A 19,252-nucleotide genomic window follows, 5' to 3' on the forward strand; every position below is an offset into this window, starting at 1 on the left:
TTCCTATTTTCTTTCTGCAGTACACACTTTGTAGGCACTTGTCTACATTTGGAATACTCCCTGCTGTTTCAGTAGGTGCCATCAATAAATTCAGCTGAATCAACAGCAAATATGATAAAACTACAAGCACAGACAAGATGTACCTAGTCTTAAGCGCCATTTATTAACTTAGCGTCCAAGCGTAGCTGCACCAGGGCAGGAGATACGGTAAGTTTGGTTGCAATAACTGGAAGGATGCTAAACGTTATTGTAGCTCGCTGCTGTCTAGACCTACGTGCATATATAGCTGTAAACTTCTGTCAGTTTTTCTTGGGAAAAGTAGCCAGACACCACTCTGAAGTTTCATGCTAAAGGCCTATCTCTTTACGCTGGCTTCCCAGTTGTGCACAGCTAACTTTGCCCTGAAAGCAGGTGTATCCTGTCTCCTGAACATGCAAAACCCAAGGACTAGCTCATCTTAAGCCACAAACCACAAAGTGTATAATTTAAATAGAAAACGAGTTATTCCTTCTTCATTGAAAAATGGAACCCCATTGTGCACGCGCGCAAGGACAGCCGAAGACAAGCTACAGCAATGCAGGAAACAATATGCAAGTTTCTAGTGAACCGGATAAGCTGGGGAAGCAACGCAGGGCGATGCTTACGCAAAACGGTGCGCTCCCGCAGCACGGCTTACCTGCGCCCCAGCCCCCCCAGTCCTGTCTGCCGAAGACAGAGAAGAGGTAGCTGGTCTAAACTGAATAATCATAACAATGGGGGGGGGGGGAAGGCCTAGCACTAGGCCTGGTACTAGCACTCGGGGCTGGCGGCGCTGCACCTGCCGCCTCGCTCCGGGCGAGCCCAAGGAACGACCCACAAGTAGCCCACCGAAAAAAGAAAAAAAAAAAGCCCCTTCTAGCCCCCTCGGCCTTGACGGGCTGCTCTAAAACAGCACCGCGAGGACGGCGCAGCCGCCCGTGCAGGGCAGCGCCCGGGGTGCTGCGGCTCCCCCTGCCGCGGCGGCAGCCCGGGACAGCCGGTCCCCGCTGCCCGGGCCGGCGGAGAGGCCGCCGCGGGCTGAAGGCCATCGCCGGGCTCCGGCCGGGGCGGGCGCGGCCCCGATCCACCTGCCTCTCCCCCGCCTGCCCCGCTCCCGCTCCCGCTCCCGCTCCTGCTCCTCACCTCACCTCGGCGCGGCCGGCCCGGCCCTCCCCGCCGCCTCCCTCCGCCCTCGGTCCCGCCCCGGCGCCTCCCGCCGCGGCGCGGCCGCCGGGTCCCTCCCATCCAAGATGGCGGAGAGTCTGCCCGAGCATGATCGGATCCTGCAGGAGATCGAGAGCACCGACACGGCCTGCGTGGGACCCACCCTGAGGTGAGGGCGCGGGGCGCCGCGGCCGCGCAGGCTCCCCCCCTTCCCCCCCGCCGCGCCATGCCGCGGCCCGCCCTGCCCTGCCTTGCCCTGCCTTGCCCGGCCCGGCCCGGCCCGCGGAGCCGCCGCGGCCCGGCAGCCGCGCTGACAGCTCCTCCCCGGAGACACCGCCGGGGCCGCCCGCGCCTGCGGGGGCGCCGCGCCCGGGCCCGGGCCGCCCCGCGGTGGACGGTGTCAGCGCGCCCGGCTGCGGCGGCCCCTCGGCGGAGCGGGGCCGGGCCGGGCCGTCGGGCTCGGCGTGGGGCTCCCCCGCGGAGGAGGAGCTGCCGCGGCGGCGGAGCGGGCCGGAGCCGAGCCCCGGGGCGAGCCGGCGCGGGCGGAGGGTCGGCTCTGGGCTGCCGGGGCGGTGCGGAGGGGCGCAGGCTCGCCTGAGGCCTCCTGCGCCGGGCCGCGTCCCCTGCCCTGGGCATCTGGCGGCTGGTCGGAGCGTTCTCAAAACACCACAATTTCAGTGATTATATATGTGTGTGTGTGTGTGTGTGTACATATACCTTTTTTTCCTCTCTAATTCTTTTTTTTTCCCCTACTGGCTGACACACCAAAACGGTTTTACTTAACCTTTCCTGTCAGAGAGAAAGACGTTAGTGCCCCCCGGCCTGAGCTGAGGAGAGCAGGGCAGAGCCCGGAGGCAGGAAATAAGGGTGTTCAGGGCAAAAAGTGCTCGGGTTTGGGGGGATGCAGGAGGGGAGGGGGCTGCTTCGCCCCGGCGCTGTGCTCGTAGGTCACGGGTGAGAGGCAGCGGGAGGTGAAGCGGCAAGTGGAGAGGCACGGATGCTGGTGAAACGGGGGAGAAATAACTATGAATGTTCCTGTTATCTCCTTGGGAAGATGCGAAGAGCGTGGGTGCAGGGAGTTGGAAAGGTGGTTTGCACGGCGAAGCGTGAGCAGACGGCGCTGACGGAGACGAGGTGCCCTGCAGGGACGGGGTGGAGGCCCGGGGAGCCTGGCGCTGAGGATTCGCGGGAGAGACATGTCCGTGGCGCGTGACACAGGGCGTTTTGCACTTCACAGGGGACAGTTTTGCAGTCAGTCGCCTGCAGTGGGTCCTCCAAAGCACAGAGATGCGTGGGAGCTTGCAGTCAGGGCGTTTGCACAGGGCTGAATCGCTCCCGTTGGGACATGGCCGGCCAGGAGCGTGGCGCAACTCGCTCCGAGGACGCCGGGCGGCTGCTCGCGGCGTCGGCCCAGTCTCGAAGGCCACCTTGGAGCAGGCGGCGTGGAGCTGCTCCCATGTGCCCTGGCTGTCCTTCAGCACAGCCGGTGCTGGGAATACGGCCTGGAAGTACTAAGCTGAGCTTCACAAGGAGCTTATCTGGGAGAGTTTATAAGTTCAGGCTGTGAGAAAGTGAGATGGCCCTGGAGGCAGTTTAGCCACGTTTGAGGTGACGAGCCCAGGCGGCTCGAAGCTGATGGCTGCAAAAAATCCCATACCAAAGCAAAAACTTAGCAACAGAAACACAATTGCAATTTTTCTACAGTCTCCAGTATAGAGCTTCTATTGGGGGAACCTGTGTAAAAGGTGTACAGAGATGGAAGAAAGCATATTTGGGAACCACAAGTGGGCATGAGGGAGAGACATAAAAGGGAGAAGAGACAACACGATTCTCTTAGAAGTGTTTTAAATAATATAACATGGATAAGATTTAAAAGAGAAAAATACTGAAATTCTTAACTTTTTGTATGTTTTTGTCCTTTCTTTTTCTATTTATATCTCATATTTATAATCTTGTTATCTTAGTGACTTTTCAGAAGGGGAGTTTTGCATTGGTGGCTTGCAGAGTTTTTAGAAAAGATGAAGGCACAAACCTGAAATGCAGCATTATTTTCTGCACAAAATCCGGATTTTAGTGGCTGAGCAATGTAAATCAATTGAATTTAGTAATTCCACATGCAATTGTGTAAGCCTACAACATACAGTAATCCGTTGATTTACAGTCATGGACTCCATTGACACCAGACGTTTCGCCTGATGAAATATTTTTGTAATCTAAGGCCTGTAATGCTGGGCGAACATTTGTAGTACCGACATACCTATTTAAATAGCAGAACAAAAGAGAGGGGTTGAGCTAAGTGGTTCGGATAAGTAGTATGAGGTAATAGTAAATGCTGAAGACTGTAGGATGTGCGAGAGCTGACTTATCCTTCATTGTTTATAGCGAGATCTTAGTATCTTCTTAAATGCATAGATGCTTACAAAGAAAGCGTAATATTTTTCTGGCCCTTACACAGGCTCCATGAAATCACATTTCTGTTCGTGCCGTTCTTCACTGATTTGTTTGTTAGTTTGGGGGGTATGTCGCTGCCAGAGAACTGTGTGCTAGTCTCCCTCTCTTCCCCTCCACCCTCCTCTCTTTTTTTCCCCACTTTTATAAATAATATTTTTGTGTGTAATTGAGATAAAAGATAAGAAACACTGTACAGATTGACCCTGCAGGTGATTTTATAGTACTGTGATCTACCCATATATAGAAATGTGAAATGCAGCTACCTTATAGGTGGAATGAAGATACAGCTAAAATGACGGAGATAATTTAACCTTTAAGAGGGAAAGTTAGCTCCTAAAGATTGTTGCGCGACTTACTAAATAAAATACAGATATTGTATTTGTTTAAATTATTTTTTTTTTAATTTTAAGTGGATGAATTTATTGATTTCAAATTGCTGATATTTAACTTGCATCTGTAAACTTAGTGACACAAGCAGAGCCATTACAAATGAGGCTTAAATCAACTGTAAAACATACCTTTCATTATATAGGTAAACTGTGGATATAGCAGTCCAGATAGCTAAATATGATTAATGACAATACCTGTTAAAGGCTCATCACTCTCACCTTTTTATATAATGTGTTAATATATTATAAGTCATGTCATATACATACCATTGGGCTTTGCGAAACCGGGAAGAGTTGTCAGTAAATTTCTGATCTTTATAAAGGAAAAAAGGAAAAAAAGAGAGAAAGGCAATTCCCCTATCCCACTCTGAAAATACAAATATACTTTAAAAATTAATAACAAAAACTTTCAGGCCCTTGTTGAACTTCCTATAAATACAGATTTACAAAATCTCAAGCGCTGATTTTTAAAGAACATCTTAACAGTTCTTTAATGCTGTGTTGGACATGCCAGAGTAGTTAATAAGATACGCTCAGTTTACAGTTGTTCTATTCCGAATATAATTTATCGGCTAATTAGAAATATGTTGGTCAAAATATGTCAGAGTGGAGCTTAATGGAGTAGAAGATGCTGTTCTAGCAATGTCTTAGAATACTGTAGTGAAGACATTTCCAATTTGATTTAACATGTAATATTTCAAAGTCCTTTAAAAAAAAAAAAAAAGTGAATTAACTCTTAAACTCCAGGTTGGAGATGTCAAGCATGAGTATGAGTGGCAGACTTCTCTTTCTGTATACTTCGCCTTTGGACAATTGCATCACCGAGTCTGCTGTGTTCTGTAATCCCCGTGTGCAGCATGTCAAAGGACCTGCAATTAGTAAATTAAACTTAACTAGTACAAAAGTAAAATAAAATATAAAAATTAAGAATTGCAGTGGAATTGGTGATGGCTATTTTGCATATCAGGTAAAGTTGATAAAGATGTGCTATGTCTCTTGATATATCTGTAAGCGTACTCTGTGGTTTTGACCCTCAAATACAGCTCAGAAGGACTCCTCATAAGTCAGTTAAGTCAGTGTCAAAGTGCTTTTAAGTAACCTTTCTGGTCACCTGGTCCTGAAATCAGTCGTCATCAAGCTGGGCCCTTTGTAGATATTAGAGCATCTTCTAGATTGCTTTAAATTATGCTGGCTGTGAAACTTTGCTGAGTTATTGGAGAGTCTCCTGGGCAGACATAGGACTGACATGTTATCTCTGGAATAAGGAATATATAGGAGATATATTTATATAGGATTCTATAGGAATTATAGTGATTAGGGCCACTATATTGATTCTTTTCTGTCTGAGACTGCAGTGTGCTGTGGGGACCTTCCACAAGCTTAGGACTGCTTTGCACTGGCAAAGAAAGCTCAGAGCTGCCCGGATGCAAAGCAGCACCACTTTTTCATGGTGCTGCTTTTTTCTCATTTAGATTGAACAGAGTTTGGAAGGAGAATGTGAATTTGTTGTGAGCCTCATAAATGAAGGCAAGTGACGTGTTAGAAGCTATCGATGAAATAACCATTCCTCGTGCACTTTCATTCTTGTGTTGCAGACAAGCTGAAGGAAAAGGCACACTTCAGCAAGGCATCATTAGAGGAGTAAATTGAGGAAGCAAGACTAGCAGTAGCAGTAAAAGCAAGACTATCTTTATCCTTTCCAGATCAAGATTTCTAAGAAAACCTAGAGACAGAAATATAAAGTGAGGGTCTAATTCTGCTGCATGTACTGAGTCATGGTACACATTGCATCTGTAGGTGCTTTGTCCCTATGAGGGCTGTAAGTTATATTTCAAAGATATTCCTATATTCATTGAAATGCCAGTCCAAAGCAAAGTGACTGAAGTGCCTAAAATACCCTTTGGAGCATGGCAGGATGCTCTGAAGCCTCTGTGTAGCTTGACTTGCCAAAAGCATGTACCATTACTAATAGGAATGAGCAGGTTATATGATTCTTTATCTTCAGCGGAATAGTAAGTAAGCAGTAGCACAGACAGAATGAATGATTTCTCTAGATATAAGAAGATAGTGCAGTATTAACACAATCACAGACTGGGAAATATTTTTTCTGAGCACTTGCCTATGGGCTGCTGGGATTTCTGATGTGGTTATCCAGTGACAAAATGTGGTTGCCCTCATTTTTTGCCCTGTGGTCTTACTTGTCAGGTATGATTGTCTGAAGGAATTTTTCCATGTTCTTATTATTTTGTTTTCAGATTATGAGCCAGAGATTCACATTTTTCTTTGTCTATAGCTTAGTCTTGTTTTAAATACAGCGCAAACTTAAAAGGGCTCTGAGATCATCAACTTGAGGTTTTAAATGAGAATTGGAATGATTTAATAATGTATTTCAATTAAAATGATAGTGTCTTACAAATACTATAAGCTATTTTTATGATTTTAAAATTAATAGCCTAAATCTTCGTTAGTGCTCTGTCTTAGCCCCATGCTCAGTTTTCAAGTTAATGTGTTTCATTCCTGATTCCCCCTTCAAACTGAAGTTACAGAATAGCCTGAAGGAACTAGAAAATTCTTGTGTCAGCTGTGGATTTTTTTTTGGATTGGGCTATAAAGCGTACTTTGATGTATATGTATGTATCAGTTTATCTTTAGAGTAATAGTTCATGCAGTTGCAAAATACAAGTTCTACAGTGCAATGAGAATATCTGTGTTCACAGAGAACGGTGTATCCTGAAAAGCGGGTGGTTTGCTTGTAGAGTGTTTTTGCAGGTTTTGTCCCTTGGTACAGGATTTGATGATGCTCTGTTTGAATGTTGAAAGGCAGCAGTCAGGTAAAGCAACTATCTGCTAGAACAAGTCTGTCAGCATTTATATTGTTGTGATGGAACAATTTTTTTTTTTTATCACTAGCCCATTATATGGAGTGAAAACACTGTAACCGTAAGAATAGTGCATGCTGTGGAAAGATTAATCTAGAATGTATGTATTCAGTCGCAGAACTGCAGTTCCAGTTTTTCTGTAGGCTAGCCTGATATGTTAGACATTCTTCAGATTTGCCATTTGTGGTGAAACGGATTTTAGAAAGCGAGGATTTGCTTCCATCGCTGCAAGTTTCAACCTGGTATTTTTGTACTTTTTCCGAAGCCTGAAACTGTGTGCACGTATGCGTAGCGTTTCTGGTACAAAAATCTTTAGGTTCGGTGCTGATTGAGTTGGTCATGAAATACGTGTTTGCACATCAGGTTATCTTGATCTTTATAATCCAAATGGGCAGCAGCCAAATGAAGCTTTAACCTAACTAGCACCCCGTGTGAAGGATACTGCTGAAATAGCTCTCTGTAATTTCACAAGCATTACCAAAGAGCTTGAAGGTGTTCCCATGTTTAGGAAACGTGTTTCAAAATGCATTAAAGCTTTTAAAGTAGAGGGATCATCTGCTGAGAGATCCAGAACAGCGTACTTAAAAGGTGGTTGATGCAGTTTGTATCATTGTATCTCATCTAAATTTAGCTTTCCCCTGGTAGGGACAGCTTGTTTAGTGTTACATCTTTTAAATTCAGGAAAGCCAACTTACTTATGTAGGTCTTCATTGACTTATTCCTGAAGCTGATTTTGTTGCTTGTCGGGTGTCCCAATTCTGGATCTGGCGTATGCATAGAAAATACATAATTTTCCATTCTTTTCTTGCAGATTTTTTTAGAAGCCAATAGCACACACAGTAGCTTTCCGTATGCGTTTCTGAACTATTTCTCTGAGAATTTGCAGTTTCCTCAATACAGATGTTTACCTGAGGAGTGGTAGTTTAATTCAACTAAACGTAAGCCTGTTTTTGACCCGTAAGTTCCAGAACACTTGCACACGAAAGGCTGAATTATAGCAACTGCAATTAAGCAGTTTTTTTCAATTAAGCAGCATTTTGAATCTGTCATGTTTCATTTTATGGATCAGGTTACTAAAAGGAGTTTGTACAAGTCTATGAGGACTGATGTTTTTTGAACAGTGCTTCTAAGATAATGCCAGGGATGGATTTGCAAATAGGAAATTACTTCTATAGGCTGTAGTAAATTATTAGATGCTGACTCGTTCAGAAACATCAGACTGGTTTGCATTGCCATCAGGCAATCCAATTAGATTTTATCTTACTTCAGGGCTTGCTACGGCTAGTTATAAAATCTAGCTCCTGCTAGTTTTTCTGGCTATTAGCTGCTTGTGGTTGAAATGCCCAAGCCAATCCCTGTCACCCGAGATCATGGTAAAACAATGACATCGTACTGAATTTGAAGTTCAGCTTAAAGTATGCTCAACAATGCATCTTTTCCTCATCTCGTACCTGCCTGCTGCGGAATGGTTTGTACGCCTGACAAATGGTGTCCTGTGCAGGAAGGAGTTAATGGGCTCAACTGGAGACTGGCTGAAGCGCTTCCTGTACCTCAGCCTTTGCCAGTAATACCCAACCAGTAGGGAATTAATCACTGATTGAGGTATTAAGAAGGAAAGAAGCAGGCTTTAGGGTGCATCAGCCCTGATAGAAAGACTTGGGTTTTGACATGGAGGACTTAAAAGATGTCTTTGAACAGTTCTGCACGGGGAACCTGGAGAGAGGGCTGGCGCTTGCTTTTTTCTGTTGCTAGAATCAAACTTTCTTAAATTGGTCCCCTTTTAGGACTGTGAGTAGGATTTTCACCGTATCTTAGAGAAAATCATTCGCTTGCAAGACGCCAGTGAACGTAGCTCTTGCACTCTCCTGTGAATCAGAGTAATTTAAAATTAATTATGCATATACTGTAATGCCGGGATCTGGTAGGACACTTCTGAGACATTACAACCTCAAAAGGGAAAGTTTAAACCTTCAAGTACTGCATACGTCAGAGTTAGTACCCTGCGCGCCCCTTTATGTTGCAGAACTTTCTGTTTTTCTGCTGGGGGTAACTGCCACCGGGAACGTCATGGTCTGCAAGCTGCTCTGCGCTTAGAGCGACTTTGGGGAAGAATCTTTACCCCAGTGATTTCTGCAAGGCAGCGTTTTCTTTTTAATGTTGTTTCTAGGTTAATTTCAACATAAACTTAAGATAGTGGTGATTGTTTTGTACTGTAGGTTTGTTTCCTTCTGTTTTATAAACCTAAGGAGTTATAGTCAGGTAGCTAACGTGCGCGGTCTGTTCTTGAACTCCGGAGTTTCTGTGGAGTGTCACCTTTCCCGCAGGCGTGAGCAGATTTTTCTGCACTTGGAGACTGTTTCTCAAGCAAGTAGGACTGCTGAAGTGAGTTAACAAAGACCAGTAGAAGTCAACTAATGCAAAGTGTTAGTTGCTTGCCAAAACAGAAAACCATTGAGGGTTGGTTTTAGTTGGGCTTTTGAACTAGAATAAAGACACTTCATTTTAAGTCATCTCTTTCTGTCGTCTTCAGTGATCCTGGAAGGCATGTGCATGAACAAAGGATATATAGTACCGACTGCTGCTTGTATGAGCTAAAAATGCAAAATGATTTTTAAAGTATAGACTGTATGAGCTTGTAAAGTGAACAAAAATTAAAAATATAAAATTATTGGAAAAGATACTCTTTGGTTATTATATGTTTGCAAAAGAATGTGACACATTAAAGAATTATCTGGTTTTAGCTGTATTAAGTAGATTACTTTTTAAATCTGATGGTTTAAAAAAACTTTTTAAAATTATTGGACATTTTAATTTGGAGTTTCCATTATTTCTAAAATAATATATTTACATCTGTGTAGCGTTGGTATTCAAAGCCTGTTGAAAGGCTGTTGTTAGTTAGACATCTTTCTTATTTGTTGCATAAAATATTCTTTTTTATTTTCGTCTGTCTCATGAGGATATGCAGAAACAATTGCAAATATGTATCTTGAAGATGATGTATGAAGTGCCCAAAATAAAGAAGACATAGATTGAAGAAGCTATAAGTTGCCACAGATTGCCAATTATTTCTGGGACATGCGGAGTACAAGTCTGGGTCAAATCTTTAAAAACAACTTAGAAGCTCACATTTTCATTTATAGATGAATCTATTGCTCCTGAAATTGAGCAATTAGCTTACGGCCTGTGGAAATAATGAGGGTTAATAAGAATATTGCTATATGGACTTCAGTTTCTTATTTTATTATCTTTGAAAAATCACAAGTTCCAGTTGCATCCATTATATTCATTTACCTGTATGAAACTTGGCCAAACGTGGCATTTTGTTATGTGTGGAAAGCTATTACTGAAGTCAGCGAAGCTGGCATTGTCTCTGCTGTCTGTTTTATGTACTACTACAACACAAATGTGAAAAAAATAGTGGTAGTACAGCCGTTGTTTTTCAGCTTCTTGTTTCATACATCAGTAAGTAGCACAAAGGCTTAGCAGGAAGAGACATCTCCTTGGTCAGCAGTGTAAAAACAGGAAGGAGGAAGTCTATTGCAAATCTGGGTTTACTGATTATCAGTTCATGTTGCACTACAGAGGATGTCCATTAACAGCCATCAGCGTGATACATTGCTTATCCAGAATGAACAATGACTGCTGTAGTGTTGCTACTACAGAATATGGACCCTGGTTATAGGAAGTAATGTTAACTAACAAACTGTACTCAGCCCTTTCCTGCTCATAGAAACAGGATACTATTAGTGAGAACAATTCACAGAAATTGCACATACAGGAAAACCAGGCAAGTAAAGTATAACAGCTAAACTAAGATTAATAAAATCTTTTCTGTGATTAGGCCACAGTTTGACTTCTACATTATTCTAGCATGTAATATGATCTTTTAAATAGAACAGTGAGATGTAATTATAAATAAAGATGGCAAAACTGGACCCTAGGTAGTGTCTGGCATAGAAAGTCTGCTTAGGTATTAAGAAATGTGCTTATTACCATAACTGCAGTTGAATTACAGGAAACACCTGGGCATTATTTTATAAGGCTTTTTAAGGGTGTATGCAGCAACCTATATGAAATTACTCCATGGAAAACTCCCTACAAAGTTTGCAGTTTGTGTAAACAGAAAATATCTTTGTATATTGTAGGACAAAGGAAATTTCTGCAGTGTTTCCTGTAAATTTGCAACTTAAATAGAATGTTTGATACAGTATCATGGTTAGGGATGCCATGGTTATAGTCACAATGAAAATCCTGTCCTAAGGGCAGAAACTTAATTTGCATGATCAGATTATTGTGCTTGCATAGAATCCACTGACCTCGTCATTCAACTTTGTATTGTAAATATTATTTTATAACTTTTTTCAAAAAAAAATTTTTTAATCAAATGAGAAATGGAGGGAGTGGATCAAACATCTAGTTGGCTGCTTCTTGCAGTGTGCATGTCAGAGTTAATTGAGAGCATCTCTAGCTTTAATGCAAAATAGAATTTGTAACCTTTTACCAAAGGCGGAAAACACAATTTTCAGCAAGTACAGTTTCTTCATTTGAGGTTTGTTTTTTTTTTTTTAAGTATTATTTTGAGGAAAAAAGGAATAAAAGTGATATATCTGAGTTTCTTTTTTGTGACTTGGCTTTTATATCAAAGTGATCAGTTAGTTATCTTTTTTCTGAAGCTTCCAAATCTGAAGCTCTACAAATGAATCTTTTCTCTTACATCCTTAGCAGATCTCGAGTTGCATGGTTAAGCCTGTGTTCTGTGTCGAACTTGCACAACTATTGTGCAAATACGTGTAATTCCCATTATCGTCACAGCAGTCTGGGAGATGTAACAGATCGGCACTCACTGAATTGGTATCAGTCCAGTGAAAGGAATGTGTGTATATGGTTTTTAATTGCTTCATATGCCTTGTGTAATCGGGAAATGAAAGACTTTGCAGCAATGCAGGCAGGGTGGGGAATCTGCAAATTATCGCAGGAACCGGACAGAACAAGGCAGGCCAGGGTGGGTGGGTGGGTGTACGCACACACGCACATGTGTGAAAATGGTTGCAGGGGAGAAGCCATTATCAGCGAGGAGTTACTATCTTCCTAATTTTGTCTTAACGCTGTAACTTTGATGTTGATAATTCCTTCTCTGCCTGAGCCTAGCTTCTCATGTTCTTTCCCCCAACATTTTGAATTCTTTCATCAGCATTTTGAGCCGAGTGTGACAGAAGGTGGGTGCAGAAAACTTGATGTTTGCAAAAACAGAATTGTAAATTTTTGAGGATATCTGCTCACAAGGTCAAATAGAGAAGTGAGGAAGAGGTCATTGAATCAGGGAGTCTGAGCTTAAAAGGCAGTTTTTCTACAGTGAAGGTGGCGTCATTGGTCATAATAAGAACTGAAAATATTTTAGAATTCTCATGTGTTTCTTGAGCACTTTTTACAAATGCTGATGCGTTTAGGCCTCTGTTTTACTCCCAAGACACTATTTGAGAGGAGTCATTTATCACACGCTCTTATTTTTTCATAATCTATCCTTTATCCTGTAAAAAGCCAGGTGGGCTTTTCTCTGATTTCTTACATGTTTTTCTCTGTTTTTCTAAACAAACCCTCTGTTTTTACAGTCTTTGCTTTATTTCTACTGCTGCTATTATAGCCTATTATTATAAATGATTTAATCACTAGGAAGAGAACTGCCGACTCTAGAAACTAACAGTAATGCTCCTTAAGCTCAAAGATGTTTGTCTTGGATGTGAATTGTGATTAAAAATCAAATCATTACCCATTTAGAAAATATCAAGAAATAGTGGATTAATATTTTAAAACCCAAGAGGGATTTGTTAAATATTATGCTTTGTCTATCTAATAGAGTTTAGTAATTAATTTTTATTGACAGAATTATTTGCTACCAACCAGGAAGTCATCTCATCTTCTGAATCATATTTTCTTATGAAAGTATGGAGTTGCTTTTTTAATTTTATCCTTTCAAGTTGCCTGAAATCTGAGTACCTGGGCAGTTCTACTTAGCATTGAGAAGTTATGCCTATTGACGTACCTGTAAGAGACAAAACGACTTTATTTCTCTTTATAATTACTCTGGCAATTAACTTTTCCATGCTAGCTGACAGCGGGAGCTGTAGTTACATTCAGCTTTCTGATTATTCTCATGTTCTGGCAGGAAGATGGCTTAGATATGAAGAAGGGGAGAGAGAAGGGGAATTTGCTGAGCTCTCAACAAATATTTTTAGGTTCCTCTCTTTTTGCACTTGCTGGTCTGTGGGTACTTCCTTTGCCCGCCTTTGCGCTAGTCCAGTCAATGTACTAAACTAATTTCTGAGCTTATGATTTTTTTGGCCTGTGGAAGCCCCCCCTCCCTCCCCCCATCTTTGTCTCCCTCTTTTTATGCAGTTTGCAATTGGCCATTTCAAGACTTGTATCCTGGTTGTATCCACAGAAATTATTTATGTGATGCTGTAGCAAAAATATATCTTCTGAAGCTGTGCTGTAACCCTTTTGTGAAGAGATCTGTGGTGGTGGCTGTGAGCGATAGTGCATAGGTGTAGAAGTTGTCATTATATAATAGATCAGATGATTCGAGGGCAAGTGATTTTATTTTATAAAGGGTCAGGTGGAATTCATTGCAGGGGATGCTTTGATTCTTGGCTGAATTTTAACTCTCTGGAGATCAGCCTTTTTGGTTGTTGAACAAATAGTATTTTGCGTGTAGAAGGGTGCCCTCTGGTGTTTCCGTAGGTTTTGGCTGGCCAACGCCGAACGCTTGTCAAGGAGAGACTGCGAGTGGATGCCTATGTTTCACAGCACACGTCTGTTTTGAAAATCAACATTTTTTACTTCTGTTTTATCATTGTAAGTAGGGATACACGTGACTTTGGTTCATTTTCTTTAAAGGTAAATAGTTGCATATTTGAAAATTCTTCCTTTGTTTGAGACCTGAATTCAGATCTGTTTATGCTTTTCTTTCTCCCTTCAGCCTACCTGATGAGAAAAGGCACAAGTGTCCCTATTGCAATAACACTGAGACAGTGATTGAGATATTTTTCTTCTTTTTTGCATATTTCTTTACTCTTTGTGACCGTTCAGTGATACGGCAAGCTCTACTGCTGCTAAATTGTACCTAGATATAACATTGATTTTTATTGGTTGGTTTGTTTTTTATTTTTTAATAAGCTTTTATGGATAAGCTGTCTCCCAGACATGGCTGTTCCTAGTTTGTTATTCTCTTATTTCTCCTTCAAACACTCTCTGCACTAACTGTCTTTTATTTACCTAGACCAGCCTTAATATGACTCATCTTGTCCAGTTTTTGGGATGAGTCAGAAAAATCTTTCCGTCTATACAGAGTTTTGGGAACAAATAACCTGTTTTGTTTCTTACCAGCCAAAAAATCCTTGACCTCTGCTTGTGTTCTTCGTGAGCACTCTGCTACCCCCTCAACTGAGAATGAAAATAGTACCTGCCTCTGTTGCTGAGTCTCAGTACTGTTGTCTAGCAAATCACTCAAATTAATCGTGTCTCATCCCAGATTCAAAATGAAATGGTATTGCTGTGTATTTTTTGTGCCAAAATCAAGCACAAACTTCTGTCTCTTAGACCACTGATTTTGCACCTTCCCCCCTCCAAATTTTGCGGACTTCTGCTGACAACAAGTTTGGTTTTCATAGGCACGAGGAGGGAATCATTCAGCAGTAGTCCCTAGGTCCCTGGAGACGTATAGCTCACAGGTCGATAGCAGTTGTAATACAAGCTGATCATGTATTTCAATTTCGTTCAGTTCAGATTTGTGTTGTATTTTGGGTCACCAGCAGTCAGTTCAGGTGCTCATAAAGCTGAAGAGAATTCTTGGGTTTCTCCAGTCAGAAGTGTGTAAATACAAACAAAAATCGAAACAACTTTACATTGCACATGTAAAATTTCTCATGCAAACTTAAGCGTGTTTGCCCCTTTTTATGACATTTTCCACTGAAACACGTGAAGCAACTTAAAGTAAGAGAGACATTTTTAGTATAGAGGTAATTGCATGCAGTGGTTGTTTTCTGAAGAACTGCATCTTGCAGGGTTGCTACTTCCTCACTCTCCTCCCAGCAGAATTGGGGGTTTTCCCAAATTCTGTTTTTTTCTGTCTTGTAATTTAAAAAAATTAACTATAGGATGCTTGTCGGGATTCCTTATATGTCTCCCAGATATTGCAATATTTTGATTTGTCTGCCTGACAGTTTAGCTCTGAGAAGCACAGAATTACAGTCAGGATTGCTTGCAGTGCTGCAGACTCTAAAAGTCATACCCTGTTGAAATGCACACCTTAGTCAGTTGATAGTTATTCAAAGTTAGTAATTACTTTATTTAGATATGTTTAGGCAGTTTTTGAAATGTATGTATGGAAAATAACCTTCAGTATCAGCTTACCTTATAGGGAAATTGGGCATTCGCTGCCTCAGCTGTGCTTACAGTTTTGAGAAAAAGACTGATTTCTTTCTAGGGCCAGAGATGACGTGGGTCTCAAGCACACTTTGCTTTTAAAATGAGCAGTGTTTTAGGTCAGACTTCTCTCTGAAGCCTCTGAAATAGCATGCATATAGTGTCCTAAGAATACAGTGTTTTAAGAAAGTTAGTAAACTTGTTTAATTCATCTTCTTACTGCTCATATATATCAGAGAGTTGTAATACAAAGTGTTTAATTTCTTCGAAATACTGTGATGATTGTCTTCAAATGTAAGCAGTTCTCTTTCAGGATTTCTCTTTACTGCCTAGTGAGTTGCAGAGGGTTGATTTGATATTGTTCCCACAAGATGGAGCTCTTTACATACGTAATATGGAATTTATGCTGCTAATGAATTTTAAGGGGCTCTGTCAAATCCTATTTTAGATCGTAGATCACCATTTTATTAGTACCCTTATAGAAAAAGGTGTAATGTAGAACATGAAGTAGTAACTATTATTTTAATAAGGTAGGGTAATCTTGTGGTTAAGACAGTGCATTGGAACATACCCAGTACTGATTTTCTTCCTAAGTTTAGCCCTTTCCTTTCTGTAGGACTTTGAATTAAATATTATCACAATGCTCCTGGGAATTATCAGTCAATGCCCCACTATTTATTATCAATATGCGTGAAGTATCAGTTGCTTTACTACTAAAAAATCCAAATATATATTGATTCTTACAACTGTGACTTCTGTATTGCCTCTACTAATGTATTTCTAGAGTTTATGACTGTCCTGTCTGGAACTGTTTGATCATGTTTTAAGTGCCTAAGAAATCTCTTGAAAGCAAATTATTACTCTCTCTGGTATTTTAACAGCATGTCTCTTTGCGTTGATAGGTCTGAAAGCAATAAGAAAGTATCAGACAAGCCATGCTGAGCTGCAAATACTGGATACCCAAAATCAACAGAGTACATCTAAGTCCAAAAAGACTGTGTGCATTGCTACCACCAAAAGCAGAAAGCTTGACAGTATATACCCAAGCATGGAGTTCCCCTTGCATCATCTTTTTAAAGTCTTGTTCTCATTTTAGGTATTTTGGTCATGGGTTCTCTTACTAATGTTTTCACTTACAAATGCGTTGAAGAGTGTAAAGTGACAGAGACAGAAGTCTCCCGTTTTTGTGATAGCGATGCTCCTTTTTCACTTTCCTTGGAGAACACTGGAACGAGACCTAAACTTGGAGGCTCCTTCCACTCTGAAATACAAGACTCAAGTAACTCAAGTAATAAATTAAACTGTTTTGCTAGTTTTTGCTTCAGAGTCCAGTCCAGTATAGACAGTGAGTCTAGCCCGTTCAAGGGAAGGTCATGTGTGCATGGTATCTGTGAAGGCACTATCTGGTGTCTCAGCTCCTCTTAATCTTTTTATTCCTTCTCCAGGAATGTTGCTCTGGAGGCAGGCAGGTGTCCCTCTATGCCTGCCTTATACTTTTTGACATCTCTGGCCCTTTTCTTATCGACTTATATTTTGGAGTACTATGACAGCAGTTGTCAAACTCTTTTCTTATCCTTTTCCCATTTGTTCACAGGTGATATTGATGCATTCCACATGCCTCCCCCCGTTTCCTAAGCTGCAAAACATTAGCCTGCCTCCTCCACCCTGCAGCATGTTTTCTAATGGGATGTGAGGGGCACAAGGGAATACTTTCCAGCCCTGTGATAGAGAGAAGGAGAAAGAGAGAGAGATGTATGTGTGAGGACGGTTTCCATAGAGGACAATTTGGGGCCACGTGAGAGCGATGAGAGTTCACTCAGTGCTTGTCCTGCTGACTGTTCATTTTGCACCCTTCTTTCCTCCCAAGCCAGGTTGCTGCTTCTCCCTCCAACCAGCGCAGGGTTTTGGTTGCAGGTGTTTGCCTCTGGCAGGTGTAGGTCGCTCATGTGCTTCCATCACAGCCCTTTAACACACAGTGATCTAGGCAGCCGTGAGGTGTCACTTCCAGGCCATCTGTCAAAAACCTCAGGGAGGGAGACTGTCCGTCACGCTTTTGCTCCTTGCAGCTGTCATTTCGGGCTGCAGCAGGAGAAAGGGTGAGGGGTATTTCTCCCTTTGTGAACCGCTTCATGGGTCAGCAACTTTGGATATTCTCCTGGTGCACTTAGGAGGAAAGAGCCTGTCTCTCAGCTCGTTAGCCACCTTTTCCAATCCTAATCAGAAGGGAGATGTTCCTCGGCTTTCAGGGGCCAGGAATCAGGCGCCAGGAACGTTTTATTGAAGAGATTTTCTTTGAGAAAATATCTATAGCAGGCAAGCTATCAGGAACTGGCTTTCTTCCTTCCCTGTGCAGGGCAGCTTATTACCTTTTTTATTTTTCTAACTTCAGTTGCTTCTCTCACTCTATGGCCTTGCCAGCCTAGGTTAACAGGAACTCCAGTCACGGGAGTCTCCAGTCTCTTCTTTCCCCTTCTCCTCCTCGAAGGGACAAGTTCTTGTCAGACACTCAGCTAGAGGCATATTGAACTATAAACCTGGATCCTAGCAGAGCCCAGGTCTATCTGGTTCGAAAACAGCATCCAGAAGAATATGGGAAGTCAAACTTGTCTGAGAAGAGGGAGAGGGAAGTACTTTCCCTCGACTCAAGGTTTGGAGAGGCAATGCCTCTCTGCTGCCTCGTTCTCGCACTTACGACTGTAGCACTGAGTGCAAGCAGCAGTGACGCCGCCTTTACGTTTTGTTAGGGGAACGCGTTGCCCTGTGCGCTTTGGAGACGGGTAATTGAAGTCTGTTTTAAGAAAATACAAATTCACACTTAAATCTCCCCTTCATCTCCTGTGTTCTCAGGTTTCATTTTATGCAGTCGTGCATAGCTACAAAAGGGAGAAATGCTGAATCTCTTCGCCAAAGAATGAGCGGGAGGAAGAGGTCGTTCTGAAGGAACCAAATTCTTCAGAGCCTGCACAGCCCGTGCAGGGTGCTTAGAATTGCACAGGCCTAGCCTTAAGTTCTTAGGTGCTATAACAGTATTTGTTTGCCGTGCTTTTAGTTACACTTCAACTTGCATACTATGAAAGTGTATACTATAGAAGTGTATATAAACACTTCAACACTGTAGGGCACTAATTAGTATAAGTACTGGGAAGTGTGTTGCCATCCACCCGCTTCTAAAGAGTAAGTATTTGGACATCGCTGCTGTCAACTGCAGGGCTAGGTTTAATGTCTCATGGTTATCCACAGTCGTGTTTATTCATAGTTGCATTCATTCCATACAGAGTTTGTTTTTTTTTTTTTAAAGGCCAGAAATAAAATATCTTATAGAACAAAAATGTATGATATAAAGAGGAAGACTATTCTAAGGAATTGCCTGTCCTAAAGGCTCTTTTAATAAAACAGAAAAAATATGACAGAAGCAAGCATAATCTGAGAAATAAGCATAAGGAATCGTTTTACATGCTATCAAGCACTATAGCACTACTAATTTTAGAAGTTTTCTACTAGCTCAGTTTTGCATTTTGTTATTAATTACATTAGAAAAAAGGTAATTTCATATGAGTAAATGAAAATTGAGGCTTCTGGGGAAAATGAAACAGCCTGCACGTTTCTCCTTTCTACCACGTTTTTCCCCCTGGAGGTATCAGAAGGTGAAAAGTATTTTTTTGATTTTATGAATAAACCCTTTCAAAACCTAGTTTTGAGACTTGGTTCTATTCAGTTCAGTTAAACTTTCAGTCATTTGATATTTTCCCTTAAAGCCCAGAAAAGATAATTATTGGGGAACTTCAGCCTTTCTTTCCCTTATCTTAAGAGGCTTTTTTTTCCTTTAAAAAAAAAAAAAGCAGCTTATTCTTACAGATTATGAAGAAAAATTTACAATTATGAAGGGAAATAAGAGGCTGAGGGAAAAAGAAGAATGAATACTTTCTTGTT

The 19,252-nt window shown here is 41.8% G+C and overlaps 1 protein-coding gene across 11 annotated transcripts in view; it reads left to right on the forward strand.

Moving 5' to 3' along the window:
• Window positions 1-19,252, forward strand: part of EXOC6 (exocyst complex component 6) — a 109,357-nt gene that overhangs the window by 965 nt on the left and 89,140 nt on the right. For 6 of the 11 annotated variants that reach the window (XR_011142150.1, XM_068950042.1, XM_068950036.1 and 3 more), the window contains exon 1: window positions 1,195-1,351. The exons of 4 other annotated variants lie outside the window; for them this stretch is intronic. Coding sequence is in view for 5 of the 7 variants with exons in the window: in XM_068950042.1 (XP_068806143.1) it covers window positions 1,269-1,351 (83 nt within the window). In the remaining 2 variants the exon portion in view is untranslated. Of the gene's footprint in view, window positions 1-1,194; window positions 1,352-19,252 lie in introns of those variants that run through there. One more of the 11 variants, XM_068950040.1, reaches the window with a different exon arrangement.

The sequence above is a fragment of the Struthio camelus genome, chromosome 7 (assembly GCF_040807025.1).
Source record: "Struthio camelus isolate bStrCam1 chromosome 7, bStrCam1.hap1, whole genome shotgun sequence".
Taxonomy (NCBI): Eukaryota; Metazoa; Chordata; class Aves; order Struthioniformes; family Struthionidae; genus Struthio; species Struthio camelus.